A 26,207-nucleotide genomic window follows, 5' to 3' on the forward strand; every position below is an offset into this window, starting at 1 on the left:
CTGGCAGAGTCCCCATTACCTCTTTTTCTGTTTCTGTCCTTTACTTGGTAAATCTTTGGGTTTTAGACAGAATAATCTCTTCATTGTTTCTTGTTTGTTTTTGTTTTTGGAAGGTGGTGACATGGGGCATAGGACAGGATGGGGCAGGGGAAGCTTAGATAGAAGCCAAATCCCAGCCTATCAGCTGATGATATTCCCCTACCTATTTCCTAAAATCCTAGTGCATCCCGTGTCCCTGAAGGAGAATGTCCTCAGGCTTTTTGTCTGCTTCCCTGTCTCGTTTGCTACATCAGTTTGAAAGCCAGAGGGGCTCTGTTAAGTGTGGAGTTCATCATTTCAGGGATAACGCTGTGGCAACTCTCAGCAGTTGGTTTCCATCTTCACCACTCTGGCAGATTTTGTGAGATATTGGGCTGCACATCCTTGAAAGGTGTTGGAGTTGTCCTTGCCTCACAGCTTTAGTCTAATGAATGATCCATGTGCATGTGTGGTGTGCCAGGTTCTCAGCAGATTGAGCCAAGTGCCCCATAGCTGGGGGAACCATGTGTTGTCTCTTTGGACCAGGTGAGGATTTGACCCAGGGTCTAGTTCATGGAGCATTGAAACAGCCAACAAAGAATGCTTTCTTGGGTTTGTTGTTAAAATTGGAAAGGAATATACAAGAGAGCAGCTGGTAGAAACTCCTGTTTTCTCAGCTGTAAATGTAGACACAATAAACATTCCTTCTTTCTCTTGCTGAAAAATAAACAGGGATTTTGATTTATTTTTTTTTTTTCCCTCCACATGGAGCTTGGGAAGCTGAAAGCACATGGATTTTGAGAACTGGCTTTGCAAGCAGATTTGCACCTTTATGAGTAATATCTCTTTCTAAGAATTGTTGTGGATGCAAAGCTGCCTTTAATCTCTAAAGTCAACTTATGATCATCCTCTTTAAATTGTCGTTTATTTAATTCTGATCTCTCCTCTTTCTCTACTGCTTTCATTTAACAAAGCAGAAAAATACTCCATTCTTCAATCTAATCAGCCACTTTCCACCTAGTTAGGGAGTGAGCAAGGCAGGGCTGAATCCAGCCACAAGCAAAATAGAGGGCGCGGGGCAGGAGACAGCGGGGAGTAAATGGGCAACGTGCCCCCCTCACTTGCTTACACTGCCTGTACCAAAGCTCTGGCAAACCAGACGGGCTGCTGGTGCTTGCAGCTGGGGATGGACAAGGTGTAGTAGCTACTGTAAGAGTGTGGCAGAGGAGCATTTGCAGCAGGAGTGGTACACCCCGCTTTCTCTGCAAAGGGGTTTCTGTTTCTGTTTTTCACTGGAGTCCTGCAGTGATCGCCCCTTTGCGCAGAGTTTCCCTTCACCAGGTTAAATCATCAAGGAGTGATTTCGTCTTCTGTAAGACACTGTTGTATTGTTTTGAAAGTCGTGATTCTTTGGAGGAATAAAATAAAATTTAAAAGGTCAGGCAGAAACACAGGTACATAATTGCACATAGTTATAGTGTTTCCCCCCGCTGTCTTCTGTCTTCTCTTCTGTGTATAAGCCTCCTACACTGTGACTGCCTTAGAGAGCTGGATGCGTGTAGGTGTCAGTGTGGAGCCCAGAAAGAAGATGTGAGTAGGCCACTGCAACAAGGTGAACACGGCAGGGCACCCTGGGAATGCAACATGCACTGATGCTGATGAACAGAACCAGAGCCAGTAGTGGGTTATATTTATAACTAGCAGTCTTGGCTGTGTTCCTGTCGCAAAAGGGAAGGATCTACAAAATATCCCTTTGCATTTTTAAGTACTCTGCCTGTTTTGAGTAGCACAACCTCATTTTATTGTGCATTTTATACCTACCTCCACAAAGGAACATTTGTCCTACAGTACATGCAGTACTTAAAGTGAGGTGCCTGCTGTCTCTTTAAATAACAGATCTGGTGGTACAGTATTTTTCTGAAAATAATAAGAGTAAAACAAAAGCTGGTATGAGCCCACAAATTTAAAAATGCCTGACAAAATGTTTGAGTCAGTTTTGCAATGTTTATATTTAATTTGCTTACTGGTCCTTGTGCTTGACATCATATGCAGTGGAATAAAGGACGCTTCTGTCCCACTGGGCTTGAAAGAAGTTGGATACACTAAGAGATACACTGACTAGGAGTTTGCCTCTGAAGTATTTTGATTGAGTAGCTTACTGTGGTTAGGAAACAGTTTTTATACAAGTGTATCATGGAGGACTTGAGGATTATTGCTTTTCATTGCTAAAATATTTTTCTCTGGAAAATACGTGGTTGAAAGAACAACAACAACAAAAAATCAATAAGCTCCTTGAGACATGACATGAAATGTAGATGGATTCATGGTGGACTGCCTGGTAGCAAGACCTGGCGATGCACCTGTGGTTTACTTTTGTGACAGTGGCTGTGGCTGAAACTACAGGTGAGCATCAGGTGTTTTGTCCCTTCTATATCCTTGACATCTTGTCATGTAGCTGTGCCTCTCCTTTGCTTATGCGATACAGAAGGACAACAATACACAAGGAAATTGGACAATGGAACTCTAGCCGTTAAGAATGAAAAAAGCACAGATGGTAGGTCAAAATTAGGTTAACTTGAACTGTGAGACTGTGGCAGCAAATCTGAAAAGGTGAAACCTGAACTGCACATATCCAGTTTTTGAAGTGTTTGGCAGCAAATGTAAGGTTTGGCTCTTCCCTTGCTTAAGTTGGCTACTAAGATCCATTTAGTATTTGTATGCCTGCAGCAGTCTCTTGCCAGCACCTTCGTTTTGCTTAGGTTGCATGTGGTGTGAAACTGAATAACTTTGCAGAGTGAACAGTTTGGCTTATATGTGTCTGTATTGCAGCCTTTGATATTCAAGCCAGAGGAATACATCACTTGTAATCTGTGCAAGTTCAACTGTGATAAAACTGAAAAGTGTCAAGGGTTGTGTCAATGTGTGCAATATTACAGTAGTTTGAAGCTAGAGTGTGTTGTATTTCTGGGACATATTTTGTGAAGCGTAAGAAATTTGAGCAGAATAAATGGAAAATGCAACATCATTATAGTGTGCACTCCAGCTGTCAGTGAAGTAGGTCTCTGACAAAATTATGTTGATTTTGTCTCATCTTAAATTTAGGCTGTATATTAGGCACCATTAAAAAGTTACTGTTTGCAAATACTGTAATAGCAATGTCTAGTTACAGGCTGTTTTTTCCTGTTCTGAAAATAAGAAGTCATTGTTGGCTTTTGTTGACAGCAGTTTTTATGCGTACCCATAGTGTTCCTTGTTAATATAATATGAAAGGGGTGTACTGTCATAGTTTAAGCTTAGCACTAGAAGGCAGAAACTCATGAATGTTGGTCTTAACTCTGATTCATTTCCCTCTGGCACTGAATGAACTATTATAAACCTTGAAGTCGCTGTCTTGTCAGCTTGAAAAGCCCTTGGTGCTATGTCTGGCTCTGTCCAGCCTAGTTAATGGTGACTGGAACCCAGGCTTCACTGCGGCATCACTACAAGTGAATGCAAAAATTGAAGTAAAGACAGAATAACAGAAGTTTAATTTTGAATTTGGCATTTTTGATGACTAAGACATGGAGTTTTTTTAAAGCATCTGAAGTAATTTATTTATTTTTTTAAAATGAGGCACCTATTTAGCTTTGAAGCAATTTATTCCCTAAAATCCCAAAATATTACATATAACCCTGGTTTAAGAAAGCCCATGACATAAGTACTGCTTGGTACCCAGAAGATTTTAGACTTACTTCCATTATGCAGCTATCAGGAACCAGCTTTCTGGTAGAAACTGACTTTCTGGCAGTCTTAAGCAGAGAATCTCACTCACTCTGCAAAGTGAACCAGGTACAAAGGTGATTTCAGTAATCGTGAATTACCAATGAGTTTTCACAAACATTTCATTTTGCAAAATAATTCTAGTTGATAACTTGTGTACCAGCTTCCAATCAGGTGGAGAATTAGTTGAAATAATGACAAGCATAGCCTGGCTAGTAAAATGGTGATAATCCAAACAGTACTTTACTTACATATGCTGGTTTTTTACAGCATTTGTGTTAATCGGCTTTTGGAGATGTGAGTAAAGATTCCAGCAGAACTGATCCTTCATTGAGCTTTAATAGAGCAAATTTTAGCCTGACACACTTGGAAATTTCTGAGATTCGAAAATCTCTCTGAAGCAAGAAATGTAGTGTGTTGTACGGTTCTTAATTTCTCTCTGTTTTTGTATGCCAGGATACCAGGACAATATATAATTAATGTGAGAGTTGTTTTAAAATTAGACTTAGTCGTAGTTACATGGGGACAAGGAAAGGCACTAGGGAGTATCTTATCACAATCACTATAGTAACAGCTCACCCCATCATTCTCCATGTTTTCCTCAGCCTATGGAACTCTCTATTCAGTCACTAGATTATTAATGGCATTTATATTCAAAACCAGGCATTTCAACTGTAAAAGCCCAGAAGTATTTTTAAGTGAGGGAAATTCTAGGAGCTATGTCCTTTATAGTCAATAGTTTAGGGAAAAGTTGGGCTTTTTATTATTGTTGTTGTTATGACATGGCTTTTCCTTTTTCTTGTTATCTTGTTCTTTGAGTGAATTCTATTTCTTGTGGTGAGAATAGTACGGAGAAAACCTGATTTTCCTGCCTGTCTTTTCCAAAAGGAGTGGGAAAGGTGGTGGCTGATGGGTAACAAGACACTATTGCCTGGGAGCAGAATAAAGAGGAGTACTATATTAAAGTGTCTGTTTATTTGTTTTCTTTCATTGGAGAGATATTTATAAGCAACAAGAACTGAAGTGAATCTTCCATGCTGATCATTCTGTCTTGACCTTAAAGAAGTAAAGCTGAAAAAGGGGGTTGCTTGTTTCATAGTTTGCATTTGAAATAAAGCTTCTGAATGTTGATAAAATGACCCAGTTTTATTTTCTCCATGAAACTAAACCTGGTATGACTACCTTTTCTCAGTAGCAATATTTGTAGCATGACAGTGTTCTTTACCAGTCACACTGGGGATGCCCTGATGGCCAGTTTTAGCTTTAGTGAGCTAGCTGGCAACCTTCACTTTAAGCTGGCTTTTTAGAATATTAAACTTAGAACAAGGAACCACGTTGATACTGGTATTTTAAATGTTAAGACCTTTAGTTTCTACCTAGACAAAACCTGTGACTGATGTCCTGTTATGTCAGGTTAAGGCATACAGGCACCTTCAATTAAGCTGATACAGAAGAAAACCTGACTCATGTTCTTCTGAGAAGTGAACTTCAGTGGTGTCCGGCCAGGGAGTAGGTAGTTCTGGTGTATTTTGAAACTGTGTGGCTAGAGGAGCTTTTTGCAAAGATGTTTAATAGCTGGAAGATTTTTCCTAGAGGCAAAGGACGTCTTGAGAAGTAGTATCTTGTTTGAGCCTGAGCTTTACTCTTTCAGTCTGGTTATAAACTAATTAGTATAAAGGTTCAAGGAAACCTGTGGGATACTGAAGCTGATCAAGTTGTCTGAAGGATTCCTCCTTTCTGATTCCAGAGCGGTTCAAGGCTAGCTGGTTCTCCTGGTTTTGTTTAGGATAGTTATTTTTCTTCCTAGTAGCTGGTATGGTGCTGTGATTTGGTTTTCCTATGAGGAGAACTTTGGCAATAAACTGATCTTTGCTTGTTGCTGAGCAATGTTTATGCCAAGTCAGAGTCTTTTCAGCCAGAAGGCTGCAGGTGCACAAGAAGCTTGGGGGGGGCACAGCCAGGACAGCTGACCCAGACTGGCCAAAGGGTTATTCCATACCATGTAATGCCATACTCAGTCTATAAACCTGGGGGAAGAAGAAGGCAAGGACTTTATGATGGTTTTCTTCACAAGTCACCATGATGCACAATAGAGCTTTGCTGTCCTGGAGATGGCTGAACATTCACTGCCTGTGGGAAGCAGTGAATGAATTCCTTGTTTTGTTTTGCTTTACCTGTTAAACTGTCTCAATCTCGACTCATGAGTTTCTCACTTCTACTCTTCTGATTCTCTCCCCGATCCCACCGTGGGGGAGCAAGCCAGCTGCTGCATGGTGCTGAGTTGCCGGCTGGGGTTAAACAACACTGGTGTAACCTGATGGTTCAGGTCTGTTTCTGAGGCTGCCATTCACCCGTGGTGTTAGGGTGCTGTGCAATCCCTGAACAAAAGACACTGTGCAAGAAATACGCATTCATGTTGAGGTGGAGCGAGCCTCATTTAGAAGAATTCATTTTATGGCCAAAGCAATCAAGAGCTGAATTAGTTTAAAAACAAAGATCAGGCAGAGTCCATAAAAATTAAAACAGAAGAAAGTCTGAATGTGGACTTTCTTCAGGGAGTCTGCAAACTGCTTATCTTCTTGTATAAGAGCACAGTTGTGACTCTGCATTAGAATATCCTCTCTTGTAGTTGACTCGTCTAATTTTTTAAACCTGTACTGTTACTGCTTTTGATAACTGATTTCTTATACTACCTATGCTAGTTGAGTTTTTTATTTCAACAAAAAAGGAAAGCGTTCCCTCTGTTTTTGCTTGGTTATAGGTAGTTAATGCATGAGGTATTTCCTGTTGGACTGATATGTTTATAAATGAAATTTTTAAAAGGATGCCTACAAAGAAAGGTGTAGGCTAAGATGCAGGCAAAGAAGAGATGCAAAAACAAAGTCTTATTCATGTTTAAAAGGAAATTTCAAACAACAGATTTTTTTTTTTCAGGGCTGTTGCCTTTCATAGTGACACATGAGCAATGCCTCTGGGTCCATTTAAAATGCAGATGATTTTTCCCAAGTCCTGTGGCTTGAAATGACAAACAAAGGGAGACTTGGGTGACGTTTCCTTAGCTTTCCAGTTTCTAAGCTAAGCCTGCCTGGAATCCATTTGATCATTATGCACTGCAGCTTAAATATGTGCCAGGAAAGAAAAAAAACCATGGCATTGCCAAGGAGCTTCACAGCCATGTATGACTTGAGTAAAATGTGCAGTGGCTTTGGATTCATTCCTTTGTGAGAGCTTCTTCCTGGCTCGCAGAGACATTTCTCATGATATTTACTCATTTTAACTCTCCTTACATTTTGCTTCAGGAATTTTTAGAATTTTAAGTGGATGAGAAGAAATCTGGCACTGTCCCCTCCTGATTAAAGCAAATGAACATGGAAACCTCTATTACTTTATAGTTCTAAAATAAGTAAAAGAGATCTGAAGTGTAAGTGTCAGGAATTTATTACAGTGACTACCACCAGCTAGGTTCCTTCCTTTCCTGGACTACATCCTACAAGAGGACTAGCAGCATATGAAACCTTTTTGGTTTTAGCTCTGAGGAAAGCAGAATAACACATCTAAATGATCTATATTAGAAATAATGAAAGAATGGAGATTACTCAGTGTCTTTGTGTTGTTAATTTCTCCACTTCATTGCAATATGGCAGAAGACGGTGTAGGAATCTCTAAAACATAAGAACAGCAAATAAATTATAGTAGAAGAGGTTTTATTTAAGAACAATTTTTTATGTATTGTAATGCAACGTTAGCAAAGCAAATTGCAGGTGAAATTTAGAAAGTCTTGAAGAAATCTGGAGCCCAAGAGATCATAAGGTTCTGTGCACTGGATGTGTAGATCTTTACAAAATACTTTCTCATTAGTTCAGACAACGTTGGAGAAAGGAAGGGGACTCTTCTTTGTGTTTCACAGATGGGGAAAAACGAATAATACTGTACTGCAGAAGGATAGCCTGTGGCAGTGGCACGTGTTGTATCTGCCCTTAAGAAAGCCACAGAGTGCAAAATGGGAGCTTCTGATTATCTAAGCAAAGAATTAGAACAGATCTACTGAGCTGTCTTTCCCTCCGTACAGCAGATCTCTTCATTATAGTGTATTGCTGCTGCATTGCTTGCTCTTCTGTAATCCAGCACATTTTCCTTCACCACCTTCTCCATTTGTGACTGTCCCCAAAGCAGTGAACGTCCCTATGCCAAACACTGCATCCTGGTGCTTCTGTTTGCTCTCAGGGTTGCTGTATTTCTTCCCTTGAGAATACAAGGTATGTGAAAGCAGCACCAGAGTGTATCACCACTTGATGGCACCAAACAAATTTCAAAGACCATTTAAAATAAATGAAGAAGGGAGGTAACTCAGCTTTTCTGCAGTATGATAAGGTACCAACAGAAGTCATATTTGCTGTATAAGTAGAGCACTCCGTAAAGCAGTCTCAGTATCTGATAAACTTTTCCATTGTTTGATTTCTTTGATACAGCATGAGTCCTTCAGCATTGCTGTAGATAATGAGCAATAAGGCCTTGTGCAGGAAGTTAGAAAACTAAAAATGTATGCTTAGACCAATGTGCTGGCCAGTTTGTGAGCAAGAGTGAGTGTGCACTTGCTTGGTAAAAAATGTTCTGGTTGCCTTGTACGGAAGCTGTACACTCACTGTATCTCTTCCAAGTTATAATAATAATAATTTTGCCAGTACAAAGCAATAGTTTGAGGAAAACCAAGTTTCTGGACTGCATCATTTGAACAATTTTCCAAAATAAGGGGAATTCTAGTACCATTGTGCCGTATGCTGTTAGAGTCACAGTGATCTTGACATTTCAGGAACTCCTTGTCTTACAGATACTCCTCTTTTTGTTCCCTGTGGGGACAGATGTTCTCAGCACAGTGACTAGGAGGATGGCCATATTGATTCTTTAGCCATTAACATTAAAATGTACCAACAGGGAGCTCCCCTAATACTATCATGGATGATGCTTCTTGTCTTCTCTGAACACATTATAAGAATCTCATGCTTCTCAGGTTTTTATTAGTTCTCAGAAAAATGAGCTTCAGCAGCAGACGTCTGCAAGATAACCTCCTGGTCTTTCCATTAAACACACAGCAATTGCTAGAGGCTTCCTTTATTTAATTCACTCTGATTCTTCTGCTTTCTGTAGTTTCAGCTTCCTTCTGTCTGTTCATCTGTCCCTGAACATATTGCCTTGCTTAATTATATCCTGGTTTGTTTTTCATGGAGAAAGAGAAGGAAGAAGAAATTAATGCTTGTCAAAATGACCAGCAATCTCCTTTCTCTGATTCCCTTTCAAATAAAAATGTCTGCCCCAATGATTAGTTTGTCTAGGTTAGCTGTACAAACAGATTCTCTGTTGGCTTCTCTTCTCAGCTGGTACAACAGAGTTCACTCCAGCTCTGTATGGGTCAGAAACAATTAAAGATTGCAGTGTACCTGTATCCCTTTCACTTCAAATTCTCCTTCTGCCACATTGTGGATTAATGGAAGTGTGTAGTGTTGAGTTATCATGTACGTGCATATGTATCACATTCTTGTTGACTTGGAGACAGCAATTTTGGCACCAGTCCCCTTTCTTCATTCCCAAGCAACTCTTTTGTAATTAGTTGTTAGAATTAACTAGAAGAATCTTTGGCTGAGAATCTGTTTGCTTTTTGTTTGCATAGTACCTAGCACAGTAGATACCTGGTCCGAGTGTAAGGCTGTTAACAGAAATGTACAGTAATTGTATCTGGCAGATGCTGTGGTTTTCTGTATGTGAACACACACACACAGTCGAATCAGTCCCAGCCCTACAAAGGTTATGCGAACATTTTTTTTTTTTAAGAGGTTTATAACATGCCTCTGAATTTTGTGCATATTGATTCCAGAAACTTGTGCTAATTGAGGATGCGTTTCATCCTATTTCTAAACCACATTGCACCACATTGCATCCCTGTTAGGCCTTTTACTGTCTGAGTACAATTTAAATTTGAAACCTAGAAGCATTTCACCATTACAGTAGACTGTAGCATTCCCAAGATACTGGAGTGCTCTCTCTGACTTGGCTGTACTCAAGAGAATAATTATGGTGCTATAAAAGGGTGAATATTCAAACCCGTTAAAACCTTTGGGGTTTAGTTGTTTGTTTGTTTGTCTGTTTTAAATGTTTGTTTCCTTCCTGTGTAACTAATTTGTAGAAATGATCCCAAGGAGTGTATAAAAAAAACCAAACTAAGTCTTTGAGAGTGTGATGTTTTTGTAAGACAAGTCTGTTGTTTTCTGCTTGTGAAACAATATTAACCCTTTAATGAAGAGACTTTAGAAGGTGCTGGCAGCTTTATTACTGTGTGCTGGTGTTGCACTCTGACCCACTTTAAATGGCTGGTGAAACAGTCTGTAGCAATTAGATAATTGTTTTATCAAAATATTATTAAATCCAAATGCCTGTAATTGATGCTTCCTGTAAGCATTATTGAAACAGGACTTTGATGAAAGCAAATATATGTTCTTGTTGTTCCAAATATTTGAACTCCAGAGGGAAGAAAATGGAAAGCAATTAGAGCAACAAAATGGATGTTTGCAATTTAATATTCGAAGCATGCTTTTCTTTTTTCCTGTTAAATTCTAATTTAATGGGGATATTTCATACGCCACTTACAAAACCAGTATATTTAGACTTTGTGTAGTTGTTTAGCTCTGCTTTTGGCACGGATGTCTTCTGCATTCTGAAGTCTCTCTAGACTGCAGTTACTTTTCCAGGCTTGGTCATCCGTGTAGCCCTCAGCTGTGGGATGCAATACGCAGAGATTCACTGGGGGGGAAAGAGAGTTGGTGGCCACGTTAATCTGATAAATGTTCTGGAAAGCATGCTCACTCAGATGGAAGATCCAGCCCTGCCTCTAAATGGTGCTGCAGCTTGGCTTGAGGCTGCAAGCATCTGCACACGAGCCTGCTGCAGTCATCGTCGTTCTCTACAGGAGGTGGCAGTCACTTCTGTGCTGGGGACTGAGCCCATTTTTCGTGCTTACAGTTTGAACTGGGAAAGGTTGTGAGCATCTCTTCACACTGGGGTGTGAAATTCAGCCCAGAACCAAGGCAACAGCTCCTAATTGGTTTTTGAGTCTTTGCCAAAGGTAAAGCCCCATATGCTTTTTGTAGATTTTTTCCAGCTACAGAGCAAAGTGCATATGACTGAATAAGGATGAAACAGAAGAGGCTAAACTTAAAAGTATTTGATTTTACAAATCAGTTGAGCATTGGAGTGGGTTGCCCAGGCACACTGCTGAAGACATGGCCTGAGCTACCTCAGGGCAGGTTAAAGAAACATCTGTGGGGAACCATGCAGCTCGGGGAGCAGAGTTTGCCCCTGCTGGTGAAACATTTCTCAGTGCACGAGAAGCACGCAGCAGCCCAGCGATGGCCTGTGGTGAGGCACAATGAATTCTCCAGGGCTTGAGGTGAGGCCCGACTCTCTAAGTCAAGGGTAGGAAACACTAGATACACATTTTGATGTAATTCTGAGACTTGCTGTGTTGTCAGTCACCGAGCAGTGTTCCTTTTTTGACCAGACTAGCAACAATACAATGTGACACAATTGGAAGGGCAGGTTAAGAAGTACTACAGTGTCTATGGCAGTCTTGTTCTTCATAAATGTGCCAAGCTATTATTTTATGGTATTCTTCTTGGGGAAAAGCAGTAGGCTTTCTCGGAAGTGGTAAGTTTAAAATATAATGCATTTGTGAAGAGTTAATGTTCCTCCTTCATACGCACTATTAAAGTATATCAAAGCTTTGAATAATTCACTGCAAAGACAGATTTATATTTGAGATCGTAAAATACAAGGGTTCTGAAATGCCTAGTTGTTGTTTATAGAATTTGTTTCTGTGCTAGTGGAGAGTCATGTCACTTGGACGATTTATCATCCTTTAGGTTTCGGCATAGTCCAAATTGCTGGTACTTGAGAGACTGGACTATCCACAGCTGGATCAGACAGTGCTTAAAATACGGTGCACAAGACAAAGCCTTATACACATTAAAAAACAAGGTAAGTTTTTACAAGGAAAAGCCAAGAATATTTGATCAGCTTTTTGAGACAAGCGTGGCTGCCTGGAGTTCCTGTTGTAGCCAGGTCTGTAGACTCTGGTTTTGAGTTCAGACATTTATTTGTCAAGACAAAAATTAATGTTGGGCTTGAATTCAGCTAAAGCCCTTTAGAGCTTTTATTTACTCTTCTTTCCCAGGAAGTTTTTTGTTTTTAAACAGTGCTGGTGTCCAAAACATGCTAGATGCAGGAGAGACATAAGAACCTGATAGGCAGTGCCCCTCCTGGTCCCAAAGTGCCAGAACAAATCCAGTACATCAAAAGTTAGAACGCCTAAACTGCAGGAGCTGTGCTAATCTCGTTGTGTTGTTTGACTGTCACATTGCACCCATGTGCAATGCCGTTGTTCTGATCTTTCTGATACCTGCAGCGCTATGCTTGGGAAGATTTAAACAGCAGATTTTCGCAGTGATATTTTTTCCTTCTTCTCCTCAGGTTCAGTATGGAATTTTTCCAGATAATTTTACATTTAATATTTTGTTGGATTGCTTTATAAAGCAGAAGAAATATGAAGGTAAGAAAATATGTACCAATTCTGCATCCTCAGTTGTATGCTCTTAAATGTGCAGAGCCTTTATGTCAATTAAAACCCTTTAGCCATATTTCCTCTGAAGTCACAGTAAAAACACACCTTCTCCTTCCTTCTTTAAACTACTTTTCTGCATGTTTATATCTCATTTTTGTTGTGTTCTTATTCATTATATAGTTTTTAAACGTGCAGTTCACAGAGTTTCTACTGTGATTAATTCCATTCAGGTATAAACTTCTTCAATTTTTACAAGTCCAGCTTATGTACTAACAAGATCATAGGAATTACTAGAGACAATCAGAGTGTTACAAGAATCAAAATGCATGTTGCATTTTCCTACATTTACCTATTCACAAAGCTATACATCTAAACTGAACTTTTTATCTAAGTTTTCTGTCACTCCAGAGAGCCAGCTGTGCTGAATTGCTGTGTTGAGGTGCCTTTCTTGCCCTGTTGACTGTTTAAATGTTCAGATGAGTAATCCTCTCAGCTTTGATGACAAATGTTTAAGATTTTCATTTCACTGCAGGTTTTCTGTTACTGTAGATTTGCAGTGAGCTTTTCTTTGCCTAAGCCTCTTGTAAAACAAATAACTGAAAGGGATAATGGAATTGCAGAAGGACTTGTCTGTAGCTTTTATTTTGAAGGTTTTGCTATTTCTGTAAAGGTTTTGGTAAGTGGCAAATTAATACATACTTCATTCTGAGAACTCCCCTATCTGAGAATTCCCTTTATTCCATCCATATTTATTTTCTCTGACAAGCTCTAGGCCTTTTGTTTAACTAGATGTCCTTCCTGGCAGGGACTGTCACTGGTACTCCCTGTGGAGCTCCTCCAGAGCACTGCTGGCTGAATAGAGGGAGTGCTGTGGGTGATCTGTGACAGTATTTCTGCTTCGCTGTACTCTTCTGTCACCTTAAGGGCAGTGAATTTAAGCTGGTCTTCTCTTGTTTGTAATCTCAACACAAGAACAAAGAAGTCATTTTTAGAGATTTTTTTTTTTTTTTTTAATGTTAATGATTGAAGGGCTGAGCAAAGAAGAACCAGTGAAGAGTGTAGAGCTGAGGTGAGTTTAGAAAGCTCCTTTGCTGTGGGCTCATGCTACTCAACCCATTCTTCCTTGTCACAGCGTGAGTAACCCAAATCTATACTGCTAGTAATAAGAAATCTTTAACTTTCTTCCTGGCTGCTTGAAAACATACTACAACGGTGAAGTATCAGTGAACAGCAGTGGATGCAAAAGAGAGATGTGTCAGTTTGCACTTGCTGATTATGTATTGTTTTCCTCCATAGATGCTATGTCAGTAGTGACAGAAATCATGCTGCAAGAAAGTTTTGATGAAGTCTCAACACAGCTTCTTTCTCTCTATGTTTTGTACCAGTACCTGGCAACTAAGTCTGAACCTACGGTAAGCTGACCACAGTAAAAATGATACACAGAGCCTCTCTTTCTAAGTGTCATAGTGCAGTTGGTTTGGCATTCAGTTATGTTTTATTTCTCCTAAGTTTACCTGGAAAAAATAAATGCAGAAGAAAGCAAAATAAATAAATGAACAAGAAAATATGAAAGACAGCAAATAACTTGTGACTCCTTTTGCTCCTTTCTCTGAAAGGGAGGGTGTGTTGGGATTTTCAGGTGTAATTATGCCCTTTGGACGATTATGAAATGACAGTTCAGATCAAAGAGGGCTGTACCAGTAAACACAAAAAACTTTCTCACCTGTTGTACAGGACAGTGTTGAGGTGAACATTGCTCACCATTGGAGCTTGTTAAAGGTGATGTTGCATTTTCACCAGGATTTTTACTATCCCATTTGGCTTTAAGAGTATTGTTTCCACATGTATTTGTTTTAAAACTGAATTTATTACATCTCTCCTGTCTTCAAAGATTGGGGATTTCTTATTCATATCTCTCTCTTGCTTAAGGCCAATTTGACAGTTCAGGCTCTTGGAAGTGGCTTTATTCTTCCTTTACAGAAGGGGCTCAGTTAGGTGCCAGGAAAGGGCTCTGCTGTGTCCTTCACTTTAGACAGCTGCTTCTAACGTGGTTTGGCACAAGCCTTCAATAGCACGTTGTTGTCCACAATTAAAATCTTTGAAGTCTCTATTTGTGTTACATGAAGCATCTTCCAAAATGCATTTTACAGATGCGTAAAGGTTTTAATGAATTGGGTTGTAATTTCAGAGTTCACTATAGAAAACAGATGTGCTTTTGCCCTGTCCTGTATTCTTCTTCATTCCCCAGAATTCAAATATGTGTAATCACCTGTATATGAAAAGCAGGGGAACCAAGATCTCATATTCCAACTGTGTTTGTCTTGTTTGTATATCCTCACTGCAAAGACAAGCACTTGTCAATATGTGTAGCGCTTCATGAAAGCTGAACATGCAAGCAAGGGTGATGTGTACATAAGACACATTTAACACAAGCATATTTAAATAGCTGTGACCTGTTTCATATGCATTTTTAAATAACCCCATCCAAAGCCAGCAATACCCCATATTTTTATATGTATACTACCATACAGTGTACCATTCAACACCTCATAATGCTCAGTACCAATTTTCTGTGTTTGATTTAAGAAGTTTGGGGATAGATGGAGTTACGAGATCTGCTCAGCTACTTCTGAAGATGCCCATTCCCTTCTCCAAAGATGTGGGACAGGTCAGACAGTATACTGTTGCAGAGAGGCCTTTCGCTGTTGCTGAGGGTCCTACAGCCTGGTGAAATGTTTTTTGACTTTGCTAGCCGAATCTTGGCCAATGTGACCATGGTAGTCCCTAGTGCGTATAGCAGTGGTAATACAGAGCTTTCTTTTTTCTGCTATTATAAACAACACCGAAAGCCGGGGCATTCTTGCCTCTCACTGGAAAGTTTCCTCCTTGACAGCTAGAAACAATCAGTGTGATTGTTGCCTTCCACTGCAAAGATGTTAACATGAAGTCCTTGCAGTTCCTCTAGCTCTTGAAGCCAAATGGGCTAACGCCCTTTTATATCTTCCTTTTCCTCGTTTTCTTCGCAATGGGAGTTCTTCAGCTCCTTTCACCTGCAGTGAAGAGCTATTTATCCTTGATGACTGTGCTCCTCTGGTCTTTAAAAATGTGCTGTACTATCCTATAGCAAAATAAAATTCACACTACTCACGATTTTAATGTATGTACTGATAGGATGCTACTGGTGGTCTGGCTCAGACAGCTGGTACTTATCTCTAGCTGTAGAGACAGCTGCACATTTAATCCTGGGGCATACAGTGATCTTGGTGAGTTGCACATGTTCTCTTCACAGTGGAGGTTTTGGACTGTGCTGCCTTTAGCAGCATATTGTTCTCTCAGTATTTTCCTGTTGTAGTGAGGGATAGTGGAGCATGGATCTTACCGTATGCTTGAAAGAAAGGGCTGCTCTGGTACAGAAGCCATCTAATTTTTTTTCTTCAGCAGTGTTAGCCTGAAGCAGGTGTTAGAACATACAGGACAGAGGCAGAATTTGTCCAGTGTCAATCAGTGTAACTCTCTGTCCTGAAGGAAATGCATTGATTGACTTCCATGCAAAATCTCATCCACCCAGATTTTACTGTCTTCTGGAAAGAGACATGTTCTTCAGTATAAGAAGTGTACTATTCATTAGGATATATATACTTTAACTGAGCATTGGACATGTTTAGTGATTCTTTAGTTTATTGCTGAGACATCTGATGAGAGCCACGTGTGCTGTCTTTGACTGCTGACATTTTATGTTTGTGTTTGTCAAGTAACACTTACTTAGTTTACATTATTTGCAGTGGGAAGAGGAGAGAAATCTTGGAGCATCGCTATTGCTTACGGGTTTAAAGCAAACAAGCACTCTGGGTTTTAGCTCCCAGCTCTATGGCTATGCATTCCTTGGTAAGTTTTACCTCCCTAACAGTCATCTTTTCCATCTCATCTTCAGTGGCTGAATTAAATTGGCATCTTTATTTCAAGAAAATGTAATTAGGGAGAAAACTAAGGTTTAAAAAAGACAGAAATAGTGGAATAATTACAGAGTTACGACTGAATCTGTTTTGTAATGCTGGAGGATAATACTGATTTGAATTGTATGCACTTTATCAGATAGATTCAGAACCTGCTTCAGGGCTCCTTGCAGGATTAGGTTGGCAGCTGAAACAAATAAGACATTCTTGCAGAACAGTAGGGTTGGTTTATTTATGGACCAACAAATTTTAAAAAATAAAAAGTACAGAGTTCCGTAAAACAAGTTCAAGTTTATGGGCAATAGGCTCTGTTTCTTAGAGTTTTTGAGCTTCTTAAAACAATTCTTAAAACTACCAGAAGTTTGCAGATCACAGTCTGCAAAAAAACTATGTTTAGAACATTTGCTGCTCACTGTAAAGTTATTGTTTCTGTTGTGAACAGCAGATAGCATTGTTTTTATCCTATATCTGTTAAGGTGTCTTTGCTTCTAATAATATGCTGTATTATTAAACTACAGTTAGATCAGAGTATATCTGGAATTGAATGGAAGAGAAATGAGGAAGAAGAATATGTAATTCTTGAATTTCCTCTAACCTTTATAGGACTAAAGTGCAAATACTTTTTGTCCTTCTCTGCAAAATGATTATTTACCTGAAAGCAATAATTAATTTAGAATTTATGATTATGCAATTGTTCCATTGCGGCATTATATTTTATTCTATAATTTATTGAGGGTAAGAAACAGTGGACTTGTTCTTAAAATGTGGCCTTGAAATACAACATGTGCTGGCAGAGTTAGGATGCTGATTCTGATTTATCATGACCATTAGACAAAAAAACTAGTTTTCAGTCAGAAAGAGGGATAAATTTGAAAATTTGAAAGCAGAGTTTTCCATAGAGCTGTAGTTTGTTATCCAGTGGAGAAACTGATACAAACAGGGACTCTGTTGTCCAGTTGGCATTCAGTTTGGGGATGGGTTTTGTGCCATATAGTTTGGTTGAGTAGTGGCTGTATTTCAGAAATGCACTTCACTGTTGTCTGTGAGCAGTAATGCTTGTTCCATGACATCGACATTCAGTAGATCAAAAGCTATTTACTGTTATGTCACGTATTCCACAGTCTTGCCAACACTAATGGAACCGACCTCTGAGAGAGTGAAAGATGACTGTGGGCACAGAGTGGCCTCAAGCACCTGAGCTATTTTAATTCAGCTACAGTCCATGAGCTTTGTCTGAGCACTTATTACCTTGCTTTTCCTAAACTTTTCCATATGAAGAAGGGCAAGGTGCATTTCGTAGTTTTGTGTTGTTATAGCCAGAGTGCAAATTAGATTGGGCACTTGGATATGACCCTCATCAACTACCCTGAAGTGCTGTTATTTTTTTACATTGTCAGTGACAAAACAGAGATGTTAGAGCAACAATCACTGTAAATTAGTACTCACCAAATGCAATGTGATGTACATTTCCTCTATTATGTAGGAGTTTCGTGTTCTCTAGCAATTACTGTCAGAAGAAAAGCCACATTGGCAATGATGCTGCACATCACAGGTCCTGCTAAAGTCAGTGAAGACCTTCTTGCACAGGGTGTTCTAAATTGAGAACTCAAATTCCATTTTGGCAGATCTCCTCTATTTCCTCTTGGGACACTCCAGGACAAATAGGGCTAATAAGCTGTATAGTTAGCCAGAGCAGATGCTGTAAATACCATACAGTCTGACCATGAGACATATGTGAGTAGAGCCTGAAAGCCACAGAGGTGAGTCCAGAGCCTCAAATTTAGTGCACACATGCTGCATACTTGGTCCCTGAAGGCTAAGGAACCATTTGTCTGAGGTCTTCTGACATCCTGCTCAGAGCTGCTGTTAGAACTGCCAGACAACCAGAAAACCTGACCACATCTCCTCTTTCCCATCTGGTCAAAATTTATAGTGAGGTGGGGGAAGAGAAGGAGTGGGAATGAACCAGGAACAAACATATAATAGCCATGAAGTTGGGCAAAAAGAAGGAACCTTAACAAAATAGGGTAATTGCAGTTCTGTCAGAGCAGCTTTATATAACAGCATGTTGTTTTTACCACAGAAGCCCAGACACTTACTCTCACTTCTGAAAAACAGAGCTTAACCCATATGGATTCCATTAGGACTCAGTGTTGAAGTATTAAATCTAAATTATTTTTATCACAGGGAAAGTGGAGGTGAATGAAGGGCTAAGAGCTGTATACAATCTAATGCCACTGATGTGGACACCTGGTTACTTGAATAGAGCCTTGCAAGTGATGGAGAATGTGGCTTCATTGTCAGGGAACAGCAAAATCTGCAAAGAAGCTGTAAGTATGAAAGCTATAACGCGCTGAACACAGGGAATTTTGTACAAACCAATCTGTAGTAAAACCTGTGAATCCTGAGCCTTGTTAATAGGAAGATACCAGACCTTTACAGGCCCAGCAATATTTCAGAGGTCTGGAAGACAGCAGAGAAAGAAATATTTACAACAGAACCACTGCTTCAGTTGGTGAGCCAGTGAGGATGTCTACTGGCTTGTCCTTGGGAATAAGTGTCTGCTGTTGCCACAAACCATTTAAGTATGTTTCCTGAGCCTTTCCCTCCCTGTAAAGACACCTGGGTCTGTATCACAGCAAGCATATAGCTATAGGGGTGGGAAGATACCATTGTTTCCCAAGCTTTTGAATTCCCTTAGAAACACATTTCATAGCAGTGAGAATGAAATGTCACATCTTGTTCCTCTCCTGGCTAATTCCATGTATTTTGTGCCTTCTGAGATGATAATGCTCTGAGTGATACAAGTCCAAAAAAGGTACAGAATGATTTCTAGAAGGGTTTTACAGTTGGGACAGATGGATAGATTCAGTCCATTTACCAGGTCAACACTGAGGAACTTAGGCCTTAGGAGTGCTTCAGGCTGATCCTGGAATCAGCCAGCTTAGGAGGAGTAATTTAGGAAAGCACCACCACATGGTCTGGAGCACTGAGGTCTCATCTCCCCTTCTTGGTACTCTTTCTTGACAGTGTCTCTGGTGATGGGAATCTCCCTTTTGTTAGCATCACTATTAGGCTTGCAGTGTCTGCATTTCCCTTGACCTTGCCTGGGCACTACTTAGCAGGTTTTCCTATTGCTCCAAACTCAGAAGCAGCTCTGTGTGATACTGGACTGTGCAAGGAATGATCACATCTGAACTTCCACCAAAATGTTACCTCTATGGGTGTATGGTATTGGGGATTTCATCCTTACTCCAAGTCTGAGGAACAGCCTAATACCCTTGCGAATTTTCCCTGCTTAGAAACCCTAGAAAAATTAAGGAACTTCTCAGCTTTTTCTGGGTTTTGGGTGAAAACCTTATTGTTAGAACAAGGCTGCATCTGTGTCTATGGAAGGTCCTGTCCTTCTGTGTACTGATACTGTAGTAGTAAACAGTGGTAATACCTAGCGATATTTCTTTGCAGAAACACTTTTTACTTTGTTCAGTGAACAAATAAAGCTGTAGGGTTTAATCACATCTGTCCTTTAAGAACTTACAAAAGAACTTACAAAAAATAAGGTTGTTGATGATCACATGCTGTTGTCTCTGTACAAATCCAGTAGTAGAGTCCAAAAAGCAATGACTGTGAGAGCTGCACAGAAACTTCCCTGAAATGATACTGGGCCTCAGTTGGATTTTAGGTAGCAGTATATTAACAATAGTGCAAGTTATCTATGTTTCGCCAACCTGAGGACCAAGAGCAGACCTGGATATTTTGCTATTATCAAAATAATTTTTCTGTGACTCTAATGCAGAAAGGAAGACAAAAACACATGTTGGTCCGTATCCTTATCTGGTATAAAGTAATTACAGTGTATTGATTGGCATTATCTGACCTTCCCTACCTAAATGCTCATTAAGATTTTACTATTAAAATCCATAAAGGGTGTTTTTAATTACTGTCTCCAGATAAAGTGCAATATTCCTAAGGGTGAAAGACTGAAAGTATTGACCATGTCAATATTGAGGTCAGTCAGCTTCCACTAAATTCGCCAGCAGATAGGGTGGAAAGAACCTCAGGTGCCGTAAACCCTTTTTTCCTATAGTACTGTGGGTCCCTCTCAGGCAAGACTAGATTGATCACTGTGCAGTTCTTGGAAATCCATATCATAGCACTGAGAGGTATGGGCCATGTTATAAATCATTATTCTTGTATGCCTGCACAATCGCAGAGCTACTGAGAAAGACACTGCCCTGGTTTTGCAAATTAGGTTGTTTTGCAAAATGTAATAGTATCTTCTGGCTGAGTAAATTTCATTATCTAAAAGGGAAGTTTTCAAATTAATTTTTTAAACTGTGCAGTTGTGGTGTAAATGTTTTCAAGTGATTTGGCCAATTATCTGTCGCTTTTCTTTCAGACTTCACGCACTTGTGACTAGCAGAGTGTTCTTTTCTCTCTGCCATTACTATCATAATAAAATAATAGAAATGCTGTTTTAGTATTGTGCTATTTTGTTTAACTCTGAATAAGCAAGACATTGCTTATTAATTAGGGGTTTTTTTGATTGAGAAACTCAAAATGAGTGTATGCATTTCTAAGCATATAGTTATGAATTCATTGCTTACTTCGTCCTGTTTCAATATAGCTAGTTTAAAGATTACATTTCAGTGTCAAGAATGCTATTTCAAATAAGCCTAATTTTTATTATATAGCATTATATACTTACGCTAAGAAAATGAAACCATAAGTATCAAGATCCCTGTTGCTTGGAGAAAGTGTCACAGAGTCAAAGTTTTCTCAGAGTTATTTCATCCTACTGATTAACATTCAGAATTAGGATTCTTGGAAGGATAGGATAACAGATCTTTGGATTTGTAAAAGCTGAGCTTCAAAATGCAGGCAACCTCCATCCAATAATTGTAGTTACAGAGATCCTGTTATTCTGTAGTAGCAGCATCCATATAGCAATTCCATCTTTTCTATCAGCAATGCGCACGGAAATAATTTACCAAGTCTCTTAGTGAAGCTAATGCATTCTTTTGACATAACTGCAGTTAGAATAGAAGAAGGTGGTTCTCTCCCATATTGAAAGACAAAAGCATGAAGGAAACGGAGGTGTCCCAGACATTAAAAATATACCTATACCAGTATATTATATGCCTACATTTCCATTTTTACTGTTAAATTATCAAATTAATGATAGGAATTAATGCTCCCTGGTGAGACCGCATCTGAAATATTGTGTCCAGTTCTGGGCCCCTCAGTTCGGGAGAGAGTCCAGCATAGGGCAACAAAGATGATGGAGTGGAGCATCTCCCTTATGAGGAAAGGCTGAGGGAGCTGGGGCTCTTTAGGTTGGAGGAGACTGAGGGGTGACCTCATTAATGTTTACAGATATATAAAGGGTTTCACGAGGATGGAGCCAGGCTCTTCTTGGTGACAACCAATGATAGGACAAGGCGTAATGGGTATAAACTGGAACGCAGGAGGTTCCACTTAAATTTGAGAAGAAACTTCTTCACAGTGAGGGTGACAGACACTGGAACAGGCTGCCCAGGGAGGTTGTGGAGTCTCCTACTCTGGAGACATTCAAACCCACCTGGACACATTCATGTGTAACCTCATCTGGGTGTTCCTGCTCCGGCAGGGGGATTGGACTGGATGATCTTTTGAGGTCCCTTGCAATTCCTAACATTCTGTGATTCTGTGAATAGGTTGATTTCCCTGCTTGTTTTCACCAAAGAGGTATTGTTTGTCTGTTAGAGATTATATAGTTCAAACATTCCATAGTAGTATCTTACTTAGATGTATATGTGATTGTATATCATGCTAGTGCTGGTATCACTGTGGCTACCATTTAGTGTTAGCAATTATGGCCAGATATCAGGCCAAGAGGAGACATTAATCTAATGCCTGACATGTCTGCAAATATCAGTCAGCATCTGAGCCATGGCAAGTTTTACTGCTGACAGGGGGTGGAAGAGTTGTTTTGGTGCTGGAATTTAATGTCCAACGTCCCAAGGTAGAAGAAAATTTTTCCAAGAGTAAGTCCCATTTGTTTTTAGAATTTGTTTTTCTTTTTATCAGAAACAGAAGTCATCTCAAAATACATGGTAACTCATGAAGTTGTTTGTAAATGTGACAATAGTGTTACTTAGATTGTATTTCCAAACTACTTACGCTAACAATGACAAATGTAATTGTCCAGATTGATGCTCTGGAGACCATTTTGCAGTCTGTCCTTGAAGCAAAACCTGGTCCAGAATTGACTGAAGAAGTCAAGGAATCAGAGCAGAAGTTGCAGTGTGCAGAATCAGAAATAACAGAGCAGTCTAAAGCACCCGAGTACTACAGCCGATTCAAGGTAAGAGATTTGCATTTATCTAAATATTTTAAGCGGTATTATATCTCCATAATATATACTAGAAAATATATAAGCTGTCTCATAATGGCTAGTAGACTGACATCGCCTCAGTGCACAAGGAGTCCTACCTGGCATTTTTGAAACTGATGTCGCCTTACATTTTAACTTTTTCAAACAGGATGCAGTAGCCTACAGAGACATAAATGCTCAAGGCCACTTGTCTTTTGTCTGTCTGCTTTGATTTTATCTTCACTTTTCATACATCAAAATGATAAATCCAAATTGTGTTCACGAAAGTGGTATGTCGTTAGAGATCCATTATCTGACCTTGTGTGGGCTCTTCCTTGTTAAAATAAATTGTACTGGGCATGACACCATCCTGAATTTATTGTCCATTTGTGTATTTTATGATTAAGTAGGAATGTTGCATCCTGTAATTTCAATCTGGGGAATAAAGGCTATATCACCTCCCTTTTATCTTTAGGTCGTCACACTGATAATGTGAAACACAAATATTTTGTTCATTAGGGCATAGCTACTATATATAATGGGTTCATTTTATTTCATCATCTCGTAGCTATGTAACAATCTCATTTTATTTTATCATCTCTGTTTTGTGCTGTGGTAAAGATCAAATACCTCAAGTTGAAACTAACTGGCTTATAGTTCCAGGAGCAGTACTCTTTCCATAGCCCATCAGTTTCCATTTTTGCTGTCATGACCTTGGGCAGTTGTCATGGATACAGACAGTTGTTCTTCTTAAGAAATTTCAAAAGTTAAAAGGCGAGTAGCCTGTGGTTTCACCTCACAAACACACACTTTTCCCGTCTCTTATTTTTAGTTATATAAATTATTTGCCACTAATCTTTAGATATTAAACTTGTTTTGTCAGCACTTAGAACTTTTTAATTAAAGTGTTTGGGAAGCAGTGGGTGCACAGCATGTGCTAATTAATGCCTGGATGAATTACAGTGAGTTAGGTAAACACAAGTGCCCTTTGAAGGAGGGAGTGAGACATTTTTATGAGTTGCTCATTGTCTATCTGTTGTCTAGCACTGAAGAAAATAATGCAGAGTGCTCAAAACAAGGCCTAAATGTCAAAACTGAGGACAGACTGGTGCCAAGGGAGTACTTTTCTCCTCACCTCAACCTTTCCACAAGTTCCATGATTAGCCCCAGTTTAGGCATTGCCTGGTGTGGTAGTGAGTACCCTGATATCGTACAGTCCCAATGCTTAGCTCTGCATAAGGAGAGACATAGCCCTCATGTGAAATCTAGGCACCCAACAGTAATTTATATATAGGTAAGCTACAAATTCTTGTTGTCTGGATTAGAAAAGGAGCCCTCAAGTCAGAACGGCATTTCAGCTAAGCCTGAAAGAGCTCTTCAACTCTTCTCAAATCCATTAGGCCAGCAGCAGCCCATCTTCCCAATTGAACCCCCGGACATCTGTGGGCCTAGTTCACAGGGCGGAGAAGTTCCATACAAGTCTGAGGGAAGGTGGCAGCTTTGAAGTGACCCGGTGATATTGGCATTCACAGCTGCTGTCTCAGCACAGGTCATCTGCCACTCATGTGATGTAACCCCAACACCGAATTTGCACTTCCATTGCTGAAACGACTTCTGTCGTACTTTATCCACCCCTGCATGTCCTAATCTTTTTTCTTGAGCTCAAACCCAATTTCTTCTGTCCCTTCACAAGTCATACACCTGGGTATGGAAGAAAATGTATTTGCCCCAGACATGCAGTTCTGTCCAGAACTGTAGATTGTTCTGCATGGCTTCTTTGCATGTACTTGGTTTCCATGTCTCATACCAACCTACACAACAGCCATTTGTGGAAGTACCTGAAAAAGCCATGGCAGCCTAACAGATACGATGTGTGAGAGACAGCATGTCCTTCATTTCCACTAAAACAAACACGACTTCAGGGCATTTGGCTCTTTCTAGATAAACCCTTTAGAGCTGTAATTTAGACTCTCCGTCTGACACTGTCATTCATGTTGTAATTACCTCTTTTCAGATCCCATATATTGAGGCTCAGTACTCATTAGTGTTCCTCAGGCAATTCCTTCCATCTGTGTCAGTGATCAGTGGGCAAGCATTTCATCACATAAATTCTGGGCACACCCTCTCTAAAAGCAGTATTCCTTCTCCAAGTGTCTGCATGCAGAGCCCTAGAGACTGCTTGTAAAAATCAATGATTTAGCTACTTGAAAATGGGCCCTTTTGGTACCTGCAGGACATAAAGCTTGCTGCTTTTCTGAATTAGTTTCACTAATGTATCACAGCAGAGCGGGGAAGATTACAGTTCGGGGGTACCAGTAATGGGTTAGGAGAGTGATCCTACTAGTAGCTAGTTTGTTGCATTTCTCTAGTTCAGTTTCATTCTGCTTAGGTTCAGTGCACAAACCCTGTTTTCAGCAGGGTTTGGTAGTGATTAGTAGGGAGAATCTGAATGATCTAAACCAGTTATGTTTAAACTCAATCTGTAAACATGAGTAGAGGTGCTGGGTTGCTTCCCCAGACCCAAGCTTTTCTGTTTCTCACTGATGGACTGTATGCTTACTGACATTTGAAACAAAATAGAGATGGATACACCTAAATATTACTGAGTTCAGTTTCAGTCCATTAGCTTCAAAGCTACTGTTTTTGTTTTCATTCTTTATCATAGAATCAAAGAGTAGACAGACCCAAATACCCAAGCCCCTCCGACCTGCATGCCTAGCATTTTAAAGAGTCCTTAATCTGCTGTCTGTCCAGTTCAAACCTTCCAGGGTCTGGCAAAACACAGCAAAGCCTGCAGTTTTGTTGGCTAAGGCAGGGAGAATGGAGAGGCCTTGGAGGGAATGTGGTAGTGTCCTGCATGAGGGCAGGACAGAGCCTCGGGACAGGACCTGAGGGGCAGTGTCTTTGCAGGTTATTGCCAGCGTGAGCTGGGTAAGAGGAACACTGTGGGCCAGTAGCAGCGCCTGTAAGCTTCCAGTGATAACTGGGAGTGGAAGTCTGTATATCTGCCTGGCCTCGGCATTGCCATTTTGTTTGGAGGTGAATGATCCTCACATCTTCTTTCCATCATTGTGCAATGCAAAACAATGGGCTTTATTCGAAGGGCCCTGGAAAGGAGCACACATGTACTTTTCTTTAGGACACATACTTTATTTAAATATATCTTGCAAGTGCTTGGCTCTGTAAAATATTTTGTATAAAAAAACAGTCAGGAAAATGTGTTGCCATCTAATGTGTGAGCAAAGGGTAAGGAATCTGCAAGTGCCATGTCATCTTTCTCCCCCAGGAACATCCTTCCTGGTTGTGTATCTGCACTTTTAAGGCAGATAATCAGATTGTTAGTGAGTCATCAAGCTAGATTCCAGAAAGCCAGAAATAGTATCACTGGATGATTCATCATCTTAAGTGAATTAATATTTTTATGCTACATGAAATCTAGGTAAGTAAAGATCAAGAGATAAATACTGCACAGTTTCTTACTGAAGCTTTTACTTTCAGTGTGGAATATTACTGA

The 26,207-nt window shown here is 39.9% G+C and overlaps 1 protein-coding gene across 1 annotated transcript in view; it reads left to right on the forward strand.

Annotated features, from left to right (window-relative positions):
* Nucleotides 1-26,207, forward strand: part of MRPS27 (mitochondrial ribosomal protein S27) — a 46,544-nt gene that overhangs the window by 19,419 nt on the left and 918 nt on the right. Inside the window, exons 5-10 of the mRNA XM_080362438.1 lie at nt 11,688-11,802; nt 12,295-12,373; nt 13,682-13,797; nt 16,168-16,270; nt 18,526-18,668; nt 22,529-22,684. Coding sequence (XP_080218564.1) covers nt 11,688-11,802; nt 12,295-12,373; nt 13,682-13,797; nt 16,168-16,270; nt 18,526-18,668; nt 22,529-22,684 — 712 coding nt within the window. The remainder of the gene's footprint in view (nt 1-11,687; nt 11,803-12,294; nt 12,374-13,681; nt 13,798-16,167; nt 16,271-18,525; nt 18,669-22,528; nt 22,685-26,207) is intronic.

This window comes from Nesoenas mayeri (assembly GCF_963082525.1).
Source record: "Nesoenas mayeri genome assembly, chromosome: Z".
NCBI lineage: Eukaryota > Metazoa > Chordata > Aves > Columbiformes > Columbidae > Nesoenas > Nesoenas mayeri.